The sequence below is a fragment of the Labrus mixtus genome, chromosome 6 (genome assembly GCF_963584025.1).
Source record: "Labrus mixtus chromosome 6, fLabMix1.1, whole genome shotgun sequence".
Taxonomy (NCBI): Eukaryota; Metazoa; Chordata; class Actinopteri; order Labriformes; family Labridae; genus Labrus; species Labrus mixtus.
The window spans coordinates 10,744,180-10,757,890 of record NC_083617.1 but is presented as its reverse complement, the minus strand read 5'-3'; the positions used below and the strand labels follow the sequence as shown (position 1 = coordinate 10,757,890).

Sequence of the window (13,711 nt, the reverse complement as noted above, 5' to 3'; positions counted from 1 at the left end):
TCACGGTTTTGCAAAAACCAGATGGGAGCACACAAATTTTCCGATTTGTTTCTTAGCAGGCCGAGGGAACCACATGTGAGGCGCTTTAAGACCGCGCTCTTTTGTTCCTGGTAAACAACTTGACAACAAGTCAAGTGCACTCTGGGAAATGACCTCGTAGGTGTTCCACAAATGAACGATAACGCAAAGTCATTTAGAAAATACAGGCGCACTAATGAGGGACATAACAGAAAGCTAAGCAAAATTTACATTAGGCCAAAATTTAATTGCATTAACACACGAACAGGTGCGCTGAGGCCTTTATAAATGAGCTAAATGAATAAAAGCCTCCCACAGCACAACCATGTGTGCTGACCAAAAAAAAAAGAGAGAGACAAGGGGAAAAAATAAGAGAAAAAAACAAGTCAATGTCATGAATTATTCAGTGGCTGGGCTGCACTCCAAAGGTCGCCGCTCTTTGACCTTTGTGACAGGAAGTGAAAGGGAGCGCCGCGGCCGCTGGAATAAACAGAGCTGACACGTTTAGGTCTGCTCCAGAATCCGTTTGTGAATGGCAGCCTAAATTGACACAGGATGTTAAACTGTATGAACATGTATTAAATTCAAAATTCATATATGGGCAGAATACACATTGATAACACTCTCTCTCTCTCTCTCTCTCTCTCTCTCTGTCCGTCTCAGTTCTTGTTGCATACATTGCTGCAGCTTTCCTCAGACCTTTGAACCCTGACATGCAGAATGAGTCATTTTCTCTTCTCTTTCAACAACATGCAATGTCTTATTACAAAATCCATGTGTAAGCCCGAACAATGTATCTAATCTTTCACACAAGAGAAGACAAAGTCAATATGCAAGAGAGTGAAGACAGATACCATAGCAGGAGAGTCATCGCAAATTGAGTTATGTTTGGCTACATGCACTGTAAATGGGAAAACCATCTAATCAGATATTGGGTACCTCATCACTATAATTCTAAAGACTCAAATTACCGAGTGAATAAACCTACACCCCCACTTACTTTAAGGCACCATTAACTTATAAATGTGACATCTGTAGCACTGCTGGATTTATAAAGGGGAGAGATGATTACACCCAACTGCAAAGTGATGCGGTCATATCAGCAGCAGCAGCGCTACAATTAGTGCCTAGATAAATGTACCGTTTCTTTTATTTCATGTAAGCACCGAAAAGTCTTTTTCATTTTCTCAGTTGATGTTGGAAGAAAGAAAAAAAAAGTGCGCTCATTCTATTGAAAGACAATGGGCTTTTCTTTTCTTTTTTTTTTTACTAGAGCAACTATGTAGTGATTTTCCCCAAAGATATTGAAATTTCCAGTCATAACACACATAAAGTCACCCAAATTCAACAAAAATAGGCCCTTTTTATCATCCAAAAAAGGAGCATGAATAATGCAAGGGCATCAAATGTAAGCGCTGAAATATTTAAAAGACCAAGCAGTGCTGAAACTTTGTGACAGCTGTTGGGCCTATATCTAACCAACTTTTCTTTTTTTTTTTTTTTAAAGAGAATCCTTCCTCTTCAGAAAATCTGAGTGAAAATCTGTATCAAAACGCAGCGAGAAAATAGGGTAAACAGATGTCTGGCTTGACCGCAGGAAAATAGGACACATTTGGAATGATAAGTTTCCCAAACTCCGTTGGATATGCCAGATCCATGGGAACGCCAGTTAATGTCTTGCTAGATGCCAGCTAGCTGTGTGCGCTTTCCCCTCTTACCATCTGGGAAAATGTTACAGCGACTGAACGCCATCAATGATTCACTCCAAATCTGTTTCTTAAGGTTTCGACCATGCTACTGTTTCTCGAGGAAATGTGGCAGTGCTAGCTGGTTTTTCATACTGTAATTGTAGACAGATGAGACATGCCTGATTCAACAATCAAACCTCTCCTCTAGGTTTATGTCACTCAACTATGTTCTACTCAATTGGAAATAATCAGTTTCTGCCAGGAGCGACCGCAGCACAGGTGCCTGTAATGATGTGCATGAGAAAATGACAGATGTAACAGGAATGGCTGTAAAACATGGAAGCTTTAGCTAAAAGCTTGCCCATATGCACAGCCGGAATGGTCGAGTAATTGCTGTAAATAATCTCACGTATGCGCTTACAGTCAAGTGTGCGCTCTGGTCATGTCCGTAACTCTTTCTCAAACCCTGCAACCTTTCACAAGCACCCCTCTCTGCGAGCCTCCCTCAGTCACTGGGAACCTGTGTGGGTCTGTTAGGGTGAGCTGACGGGCTCATAGTTACGACATGGAGACAATGGGAGGGTCTAATGAGGAACATATGCTTTTGTGTTTCAACAGAGCCGCTCATTGTGCAAGGAAAGGGATACTCTACTCCTATTCAGACTCGTCACAATGAAAATCCGAGCCCTCCCTGAGCCAGTTGAGCTTACAATATCCATCCGCTTCTTTTTACCCTGTTTCTTTTTTTTTCCCACCCCTCTTCTTGACTTTAATTCTCCATGCATTCATTTTGCTTATTGTACTTATGTTACATGTTTTGTCCCGCAGATTGAAGAACAATGGTGTGCGAAACTCTAAGCAGTAAAAGGGCAGCAGAGCGACACAAAGCAGACATAAAAGCAGCGGAAATTAGGCAAAGTAGACGTCTCAAGTTATATGTAAATGTTCACACTACAGTTCTTTTTACTAACAAATGCAACTTGACTTATACATTAAGCAAAAAAAAAAAAAAAAAAACACTTAGAACTTTCCTCAAAGGTGATGCAATGACAGTGAAGCATAAAGGCATAAACATACAAGCAGCATGAATGTGTGTGTGTGTGTGTGTGTGTGGGTGTCTTTCTGTCTGCATGTTTTTTGTGCCCTTGTCTGTGTGTGTCTCTCCGTGCGTGTCTGCGTGAGTTTGGGTTCAGACAGCAGTAGCTCTGGTAATCCATCCAGGCTCCCAGGGCAGCCAGCTCCTACTTCCTGATGCATGAGAAGCCGCTGGAGTGGAGTGGCAGCAACAACTGCTCAGCCCTATTTGATTACTAATAAGAGAGTTGTCCCCTCTGTCAGATACCAGGCATTCTCCGCTAAGCAAACAGTGATTCCGGCTAGTCAAACATTAGCATTGCTGTCTCTCCCTACTACGTGGTGAGAGTTACATTGAGATCGACGCTCAGACTACACCCCCTGCCTCACCCCTATATCCACCTTACACACACACACACACACACACTTAACACACACAACTACATAAACACATTCAGGCTGAACGGGGACGTATAGCTTCACAGGGTGAGAAAAAAATGCCAACGCTGGAAAGAGCAGGCCATTTATTCTGCCTCTTTAGAAAGTGATGAAGGGAATATAAACGCGGCAGATGTAACTTCCCTGAAGGTGCAGAACAAAACAGCACACATAAAATGTTTATCCCTTCTAAACTTTAACGGCATCTAGCTCTCAGCTAAGAAGGAAACAGTCAATGAAAAACAACTATTGACAATGTAAGCATCACTGTCGTAAACAAAGAGGGGAAGCCAGCCAAATAAATGTGAAGTTGCCTAAGCTAATGAGGTGTATTCCCAGCATGATCCTCTAGTGATTGAACCACCTGTGATTGAACAAACCCTATCCAGGTGGTGACCGCCCCTCGGTGCACAGGTACCTGGGAAAGACGCCCCTCAGCCACTCACACAGGAGTCATCCATGGTTCCCACACTGAGAGCATGCGAGTCAGAGCGATCAGGCCGTCTGGCACGCCAGGAGCAGGAGGGGACTCATTTGTTCACTAGATCGTCCATGTGCACACTCACACTCTCACTCATTCACAAACAGAGAGGAAGCTGCACACGGCCTTACCTGTCAATGATCACAGGGTCTGATGGAGTCTCGTTCCTGTTTCCACAGCTTTTCTTGTCACAGCATCGGCTACGGGGACACGAGACAGTATGGTGTCAGAGCAGACAACACTTTTCTAAATAAATAAAAATAAATAAATAATGCACAAAAAACAACATACATTTATTAAGTGCCTTGGAGTGAGGTTTGATATGAGGGAGAAAAAAAAAATAGCCATGAGATTTCCTCCACTCAATCCATCCGTTGCATTGATGCTGATGGCTGATAAAACTGGTGAAAACAACATGTTGTGTTGTTTGGCTTAGTGTTGGAGGGGAGGGGAGTGGGGATTGGGCCAGGAGGCAGGGGAGTCACTTTTCACAGCTTCAGCTTTTGTTTACCTCTAATTGCCAAGCTGCTATTTCTGAGGGAGATGCAAGGTGCCACCCTCAACCAATATTTCTGCGGGGCATTTATCAATTATGGCCTCAAAAGCACTAATCTATCTTCCAGCACATGTTTCAGCCATCTCCTCCCTGAGCCTATAGTTGCTGCCTCGCACTTCTTTTGATTGGGACTTGAATCAAAAGTGCAAAAATAAACAAATACATCATCCCGGACTTGATTCGAAATGAAAACATATAAACATATGTGAATGGGATTGATTTATGCCATATGGTGCTGCGGGAAAAACAAAGATTTTGAAGCAACTGTCAGTCAAACACACGTTATTCAAATATCTGTGTGATTTACATGACTTTGAGTTGCAATAATAAGGATGTGTTTTATGGGCTAAGGTGCTGCTTAGTATCGAGGGGAAAGCATAATTCAAAATCTGGTGTATTAGAAAAAATAAGATATCAAGAGATAATTCTTATCATGACTGATCTTATTATGCATATCTTCTTATCTGATAATAGGCAGCAGTTAAAGTAGTCCTTTATTCTGCAGCACTCCTCCCTGACTAAAAAAATATATTACCTCCAGAGCACGAGCATATTCAACGTGTCACAAATAAGTGATGGATGCTTGTATAAATTGAGCGTGAGTGATGAGTTTATGCATGGAAAAAGACAAATCATTCTCAGCTCTCATGCTGCACTTGCTCTCCAGCAGTAACTTGAACAATGCAGCGGTGCAACAAAGGAGAGGTTAACCGACAGTATCCGAATTCAATGTTCACAAAGCTCATGCTGAGCTCGACAATAACAACAAAAGGCGTTTTTTCCTTTTAGTATCAATGACACCGCTGAATAGCAGCGCAATATGAGAGCTTGAGATTTATGTGGTTAAATGACGCTAAAAGGCTCGCTGATCATTGTTGACAGGTGGGATCAACCGAGAACTGACTGTGTGCGAGGGAAAAGAAAAAAAAAAAATATATATATATAGCAGGCGACGTCTGTGCATAACTAAAAGAGAGGCACATTGTCTCTGGCAGGCTTACATACAATTCTGAAAATGTGAAGAATAAATAAACTACATATTAAAAAACATAACTTGTTCTCTGTGTCACTGGCTGTTTATTATACATTCCATTTCCCTTCACTGGAAAAGACAGTCAGTTGATTTTCTCTGTCATATTCATATTCCTATCAAAGTTGAATCACATCATATCAAAGTTAGAAATGACAGCAACTCTCTCTCCCTCTGTGGTTATTGAAGGACCAGAGGACAGTCTGCATCACATCATGAGTGTCAAAACTTATCCAAGAGGAGGTGGGGGGAGGTGGGGTGATTTTGTTTTTTTTGCATGGATCTGCAAAATGGACAGAGGCAAAGTAAAAAAAAAAAAAAAGAAAGAAAGAAAAAAAAAATCTGCTTACCTGCACATAATTTCATGAGTAAGAAGAACTCTGCACATTTCTGGATTCTTGTCTTGGCCCTCATAAATGATGGCCTTTGAAAGGAAATGAGATGGAGAGCGAGTGAAAACACAGTTAAACTGATAAACACATATTAATTCACATAAATTCACAAATAATTAGCTGCTGTGTTTGCACTTAATAAAATAAAGCAGGGCATGAATACACATGATTTCAAGACAGGAGAATATTTGACATAAGTGCAAGGGCTCAGTGATAAATATGGATAAGATAATCACGCTAGTTTAAATTATATTAATTAATTAAAACATCAGTCACATGTACCTAAATAGAAAAATAAAAGACATAAATGTAGGTGATAATAAAAGTACACTTTTTTTTCTAGTGGCAGTAATTCCAGGAGAACAAATATAGTATTAAAGTGTATGAATACACTGATAATAATTACAAATTGTATTTTTTTTTTATTAATCTGGATAATATCCTGTGGCTCAGAGAGACAGACAGAGAAGGGAAGAGAGACAGAGAGGTTTTCATAAGGAGAGATCCAATAGAAGTGTCATCAATATGCTTATAATCTGGGGATATTTGGGGGAAAGTGTTAATGGGCAATCTGTTGTTTATTTTGAGCCGCTAACAATGATCTTTCTGTGGATAAAAAGCGGTGTCTGGCGGTACGGTTGAGTAATTTTTGAGCATTGGCTGAAACAGATGGCGTGGAGCTATCAGTTCTGCCGCTCTTCTCTCCCTCCCTCGATCCCTCAATCCCTCCCTCCTTCCTTCTTCTAAGGATAGACACTTCACTCCCTCGTAGAGTTAACCGGCATCAATGTACACGCAGGAAAATAAACACCAACATTTTTCAAATATATATTCATAAAAATATAAAAAAAAACTACAAATAAATAAACAATGCTTTATTTCTCAATTTTTATTTTACGATATAAATAATTTTGAATTTTTATTTCAGGTGCGTTTGAGGCCAATACAAAAAATGTGACTTTGAAAAAGTGACATATCTGAACCAGGTCGCATCACTCTCTCGCCTTTTTTTAAAAAATCTGTCCTACTTGAACTGATATATCCTTTGCTGTTTCAGTTTCCTTATTTTTCACGGAAGCAGACGATTATCTCTATTGGTTTGATTTATGTCGCTGTTTGCTGCTGTAGAAACAGAAATCCATAAATTGCTTGTTCTGCGTCATTGACTCGGATCATTCGCAGGAATGTTGTCTGTGACCAGTGGCCCAGGCTTCACGGCTCTATTCACGACAAGATCAGACTAAAACCCGACATTTCATGACAAAAAAGCAGCTGCAGAGTTCAAATAAAGACGTCTGATTTTATTCCCGGAATTATAAATACTCTTACAAATCTTTGCTTTGGCTTTAGATGCTCGTTTAGATATATTCTGAGCGTTTGGTGAAAAGTCACACACATATTTCTGGGTAACAAGAGTGAATTGCAGCTCAGGAAAAATATATTTGTATAAATAAATACGGTAGGCTATCTAATGCAAATTTTTAAATACATTTAGAGCTTCACCTTTGAGTCTTAGAAGGGAAAAGTCAAATCAGATCATGTGGAGCAGACGCCGTGTTTAAATTTTAATGTTGAGCCTGCAAAGAAAGCCCAACTCTGGCACGGTGAAATTGACTTTAGAGTCTTGCAATATGATATGACCAAACGTAAACAGCCAAAATGGAAGCTGTCTGTTCGTGTTACACCGGTAATTTGATTTTATTTTGTGCCACAACTGCATTTTGCGAGCAGATTTTTTTTTTGAGAAGACCATGAGCTGTATATTTATCTCTGGTGTGACGATTTGCACGGCGTGTTCATTTTTTTTTCCTTCTTTTTTTTTGCGCAGGTGGATCATGGATGTGAGCACATTTATTCTGCACTGTGCGTAAATACAAGAAGAACAGCAGCTTACCTGCTTCGTCATGGAATCGATTAACCGTATGTAAAGATCCTGTTCTGTTCTGACACCTGGGGAGACAAGAAGAAGAGGGAGAGCAGTTGTAGTAATTGTTTGAGTAATTTTAGGCATTGAATAAAAAGAAGAAAGCCTTTCAAACTGAAATTGCGCACTCAATAAATTTTACAGAGTGTGCAGACAGTGATTGAATTAATAGAATGGTTTGATTGCTTCTGTTATGGTTGCAATAAATATTATTATGACATGTGGTGTTGTGCAAACAGATGAACCACCTCTTGGTATATTTGCACGTGTTTGCAATATTTTAGTAACACTTGAACTCACCATTGCTGTACAATAACTGTAGTTTGTAATGTATCCCATTGTTAGTTTTTTCACTGGTTGGTTCCTGCAGAAAACAGTTTGTGAAAATCAGCATCAACACAATAACTGCAGATCATGTCTGGGAGTTGTAAAAAAAATATTATTTGTGCAAAAGAAGAGAAACAGCTCTAAAACGACTCTCTGTCATCAACCCATTGAGTTTTTAAGAAAATCAATATTACACGTGACATCCACCTTTAGTAACCCATTGCCATTTCAGAGAACATAATTTCGATATGTGCTGATTATGTGCAGGGGAGCTAGTGAGTGTGTTTCTAGAGAAAATACACCGCTTACTTTTTCTTTCTCCACAAAGTCCACAAAAGCTGTCCTTTCGATCTCCACCGGCTGACCCTGTCTGTCATACAGCGCCAGGACGAAATGGAAAAAATTGGATTTTCTGAGGTTGGAAGGGGGCTGCTTTTCATAATGTGCCCGTGCCAAGCCGACACCGCTGCGGGGAGAAAACAAGAGACCATGTCGGTTAAGCACCGGACACCGGGGATGCTAGATGATGGAGAAGCTGATGGAAACATTGGAGATGCAGACGCACGCTTGAGTCTACGGGGGAGATTTCTTGATTTGTCACAATAATGGCTAATCTGATGTAATGAAAGAAGGGGAAAGCCGAAGGGGGGGCATTTATTGGGAGACCGTAATTGATACAGAGTATTCAGGGGATTGAGGGGTCGATATGATGAGGAGGGAATGCGTGAGAAAAATCAGATGCTTTTGGCATGCGTACCTTTGGGCGGCTGTGTTTGCATCCACCACCCCAGCTGTGTGCATCCAGGAGCGGACCGAGTTCAGTCCACCCAGCGGTTCCTCCTTCATCGTCGTCCCACCCCGCGGTATAGTTTCCTGAATCCCAAACATTTAGGACAATTTGCGTGGAAAAAAAGAGCCTCCTGCGAAATTAGGGAAATAAAACGTCCAAAGCGTGTTATCCTTCAGGGTTGTTTTTTTTCTCTGGATAAGTAGCGCGAGCCGATTCAGACTTGCGAGGGAAAACCCGGTCCACAGGTCTTGCCTCCCTCTTCAGTCCGTCCGATGTGAACAATTCTCAAAGTGCTGTACTTAGTTAGAGCGGTATCCACAGACTGGAAAAGTGAATTGTTCAATAGACAAGATTTTTTGAGTTGCTATTGTTCCTCTTTGTTTTTTTCTTTTTTTTTTTTGTGCTATTCACAGAAAAATCGATGGCAGTTGTTTGTGTTTGTGGGTGATGCTGCTCTCAAAGTGCCCACATCCCTGAAGCACCGCATCCAAAACCTTCAGGACTTCTTGTTGAATAAAAAACCCACTCCTGAAAAGGTGCTGCTGCTTCTCCACAAGACAAACACAGGCAAAGGCTGATCACCAGTGGAGGTGTTCCTTGTACACAGGAGATGTGGATAAGGGGCCCTTTCGCGTCGTGCACGATGGATGGGAACATGCAAAACTAAGCCCTCTTTCCCCGAGGACTGAAATCTTTCCCGGGAGCCAAAACTCTAAACCCACGGGAGAGGCGCTGTCAGAATATGACGCTGAAGGGGCGGAGCTTTGACCATATATGGAGCTCTGACGGTTCCTGTCAGGCAGCGGCGCTCCAACTATACGGGTTCAGCCCTGTAGTGCAGCAGCCTGAGAAACACTCACTCGCTCCACTTTTCCTCTTGCTTAGGCCCTATATGTGGTGAGTTTGATTTTTTTCATCATATGGAAAATGCAAGCGGGTGTTACCATCACACATAACGAGGAAAAAAATAAAATAATAACATATCATAAGAACTCGGCATTCAGAAATCAGTGTTTTTTTATTTTTTCGCTGATGAAATAATAACTATTTCTGTGATTACTTTTATGAAACTGAATTTAAATGAATAGTTATTGACATTTTTATTTGATTAAATGTGTTATTATTATTACAAAGTGACTCGGTGAGATAGTTAGTTGAAGAATGTATCGAAAGCATCAGACTAGCTGCGTAGATACAGGCCATAAATCATATTTCAATAATGGCACATCATGTGTCTTTATGTATTTTTATTATGCTTTTTTAACTCTATGCTGTGGGTTGTTTTAATGTAAGTTACATGTAATTAATATTAAGTCCATTTCAGAATCAGATATCCTTATACATTTTAATTTTCATTAATTTTTCATTGAGAATTTTTAAGTACAGATGATTGACTTCCAGTTGTTTTCCTGTGTATCGTAGAGCACGAGATTTTTTTTTTTGAGTGTGTTGCGTTTGGAAATCAGTTTCTCAGCAACCACAGAGGCTATATCAATGTGAAAACAAATCAATCCCATCACTGTGCCATTTACAGAACATAATGTCAAATCTTCTGACCTCTTCATACGGGTCTAAAATAATCAGAGAGTCTCATGACATTAAACAAAACTTGAGGAAATCCACGCTTCTGTGTCTTCTTTATTTCACGCACGTCCTGTAAAAACCAGTGATAATCAGACACATCTTAATCTTTTTTTTTTTAAAGAGCCCCACTGCCTCCATGTCCGACTCTGTCCGAGAGGGGCAAGCAGGCAATTCGGTTCATTAGTGGTGAAAAGGAGGAGAGGATGGAGGGAGCGAGGAGGGAGGGAGTGAGGAAGAAGAGAGATGTGTGCTGTATCCTGAGCAATCTATCTAGCTGGTGCTGAGGGTTAATAGCTGCTGCCAAAGATAAGTGAATTATAAGCTGTTGCTTTCACCTCCACACAATCTATTGCCAAATTGCCCAGTCACAAAATGAGGGTGTATATTTTATTTGACTTATTATAATTTAAGAGAAAATAAAGTTTTAATTTGTGAAAAAAAATCAGAAAAAAAGCTAAAAGGGGCCCTTGAAAAAAAAAAAGTCTTGTTTCTTTTAGATGAAACAAAGCGAGACGCGTGCTGTAAATATTTTGTCTGCTCAACCGAGATTGCAAATATCTTTTTTGCACAGAACTGCCTTCTTTTTCTTTCACATTTTCAAGTCGCTTATTAGAACTTAACCCCTGATTACACGCACCAAGGCGATTTAAATCTGATTATCAAATTAGGAGACTTTGAGACAAATCCTCTTAGATCTGATACTGTTGACTGGAGAGGGAAAATGGATCTCCACACCCGTCACGTAGGTAACGATGCTGTCCTGAAAGGGACTTTTAAACCGTATTTGACAACAAATGCAGCTGCCCCCGCTATTTCAGAAGATATTAGAGGAAAATGAATGCAAATCTGTGTGCAGGAGCCATCTGGACGTGGAGAGAGGGAGTCAGCTGCTGCGCACACTGAGGCGCGGAGCCTGAATCCGTCTCAGCTCATTCTGTGGGATCATCTGCGTGGTGGGCTTACACCGTGGAAAATGCGCTCTCCATCATTAGGTGAAAATGTTATAGCATCAAAATAAAGGAAAAATGTTGATCCTCGTTGGTTTTTTAAAGCCTGCGTGTATGAAAACTTTGGCTTGTAATAAGAGGATCACATTTTCTCATTTCTCACTTTGCTAAATAAAACCCCTTTCTTAAAGTGCACGCTGGAGGTAAGTAATGGAGGGGAACGATGGGAAACAAGTGCAAACTATCTGTGCATCACTTAAATGAGCGCTTGATGACATGGCTGACTGTTATCTCATTCTTCTATTCAATGGCCACAATGAATGAACCCCCACAGATTCGGGCCGGACCATTGATATAAAAAGCAAACTCCTCGGAGCGCGTAGCTCCCCAATAAAAATGTCCAAGATGACTCCGAAGACCTCCCGTCTCGCCGGGACGAGCCTCCTCCGTATTGAGGGTGACGTCTTCTTTTTTTGTGTGAATTTACGGGGCGAGGCCCTCATGATCTCCTTAAATTTGCATGTAAATGGCGACATCAGCCTGCGCGCGTGCCAGGGGCCAGCGGGCCTCCCAGATGTCAAGGCAAAGTCAATCAGCCGGCCGCTGCCCAGCTGTCCATCGATGCACTTTATTGGGACAACACTTTCATTCTGCTCACCTGCATTGTTTCCTAATGAATTGATTGGCGATTAAAAAAAAACGGGTGAAAAAAAAAAAGAGAAAGAAATGTTATTAGCAACCACCAAGCAAGTTCGCTCACGGCTTTATCACAGAGGCTGTTTTAAACGGATCCTTTTCCATTAAATATTTATCTAATACGCCTACAGTTATACGCATCATTCACATTTCCATATGGGAACAAAATAGGCAGTCAGCCCACTTGTTTACACCTAAGATTGTTTATTCCTTTGTTTGGACATATTTTTAACATGCACTTGAACTTATTTTTCACTATTTATATGCATGCACACACATTCTAAAAGTCATTTTTTCTTTTTTTATTTCACTTGTAAACGTGTTTTAGAATACACTTCTAACTGTGTTTTGTTTTTTTCATCATGAGTGGTCACAAAAAGGCTACTTTTATAATGAATTTATTACTTTGATATAGAACCAAAACAACTGCTTTCTCTTTGCAATGACAGCCTCCTTTTTTAACTTTGTTTCGCACATCTATTAACCTAACTGTATTCAGGCCTGATAAATAGACGTCAGAAATTCGATATGACATATTCAAATGTAATATTAATAATATTAAAGTACACGTTATTTTTAATTAAAGAGGGAAAAAACACAAATGGCCCAAAGTGATGAGATCAATCATGGAGGCTATCCGTGTCAAGTATTTCGAGCTGATAGACGGACAGCGCCCCTCGTTGGTTACACTTGAGATCATTGTGTCGATATGAGGCAGCTGTGTTCTTCTCTGACAACATAGCTAAATCTCAACATAGGTTTATTTAACACCCCCCTCCCAAGACCCCCGAGCGGACATAAGAACAATGGTTGTTTATGTTCGGTATAAATTATCTCAGAAATTAAAACAATGTTTTAGGTAGACTAATTGTTCAAAATATACTCATAAAAGTGACAAAAAAGGATTCAAATAAAAATTATAAATAAAAATGAATGTTTTTTTCCCCCCTAAGAGCTACAATATCAAGGAGAGCAGAGAGCGTTGTTGTTTTTTTTGAGGCTCTTAAGTTAAATTAAATTGTCAATAAAGAAAAAAAAAATAATTATGTTTAAAAAATAAATTTGCAGTCCATGATAGTGTCTTTTTTTATTTTGTAAAATAAACACATTCACATGGTGTGCCACGCAGCCGCTGTGACCTCACATTTCGTCACTAACTTCTGTCAGAGTGCGCGTGCTAATTGTGTGCAGTGGTGAGTTCTGTCAAGGGCATTGCCCGCGCGCACGATTTGCATTTCCATTCTGCTGTGGAAATGATGAGAGAGATTTTGGTGCGCGGTTTAGAGCCTCGCGGCGCAGTCTGTGGGCGAATTACATTTAAAGAAGGCGAGAGAAATTAAATAAGAAACCGAAACCACTTCAGGGCTATTAACATCTAAAATATCCCCTGGAAATTTAGACCGAAATACACATGACCAAATATCCAGCATACCTTCGCTTTTATGCCACAGCTCTGTCTTGATTGTGTCCATCACTGGGTTTTAAGGGCCTTTAAAAAAAAAACGTTTAAAAAAAAGTTATCACATAATGTGACGTTGATGGGCGTTAGGCAAATGTGATTATTCAGCCTTATATCAGAATTCATAAAACAGGCACTCTAATGCAAAGTGTCAAAACTGCTGCAAAAATCTGAATTTGAAGGTCATTTAAAAATCTCATCAATAAGTAGAATATTAGCACATGTTGCATTGGGCATTATGGCCTCCAAAGGGGAAGGAATCAGCTTTAACCTTGTTGGTTTTTTTTTAAAGGCATATGAGCATGAC

The 13,711-nt window shown here is 40.3% G+C and overlaps 1 protein-coding gene across 6 annotated transcripts in view; it reads right to left on the bottom strand.

Moving 5' to 3' along the window:
• Positions 1-9,408, bottom strand: part of LOC132975417 (transcription factor COE3) — a 68,879-nt gene extending 59,471 nt beyond the window's left edge. For 5 of the 6 annotated variants that reach the window (XM_061039939.1, XM_061039942.1, XM_061039940.1 and 2 more), the window contains exons 1-6: positions 8,686-9,408; positions 8,238-8,394; positions 7,902-7,965; positions 7,572-7,627; positions 5,636-5,709; positions 3,831-3,899 (exon numbers count right to left, since the gene is read on the bottom strand). In XM_061039939.1, the coding sequence (XP_060895922.1) occupies positions 3,831-3,899; positions 5,636-5,709; positions 7,572-7,627; positions 7,902-7,965; positions 8,238-8,394; positions 8,686-8,816 (551 nt within the window). In that variant the 5' untranslated portion in view covers positions 8,817-9,408. The remainder of the gene's footprint in view (positions 1-3,830; positions 3,900-5,635; positions 5,710-7,571; positions 7,628-7,901; positions 7,966-8,237; positions 8,395-8,685) is intronic. The other variant, XM_061039943.1, reaches the window with a different exon arrangement.
• Between the last annotated feature and the right edge of the window lie 4,303 nt (positions 9,409-13,711).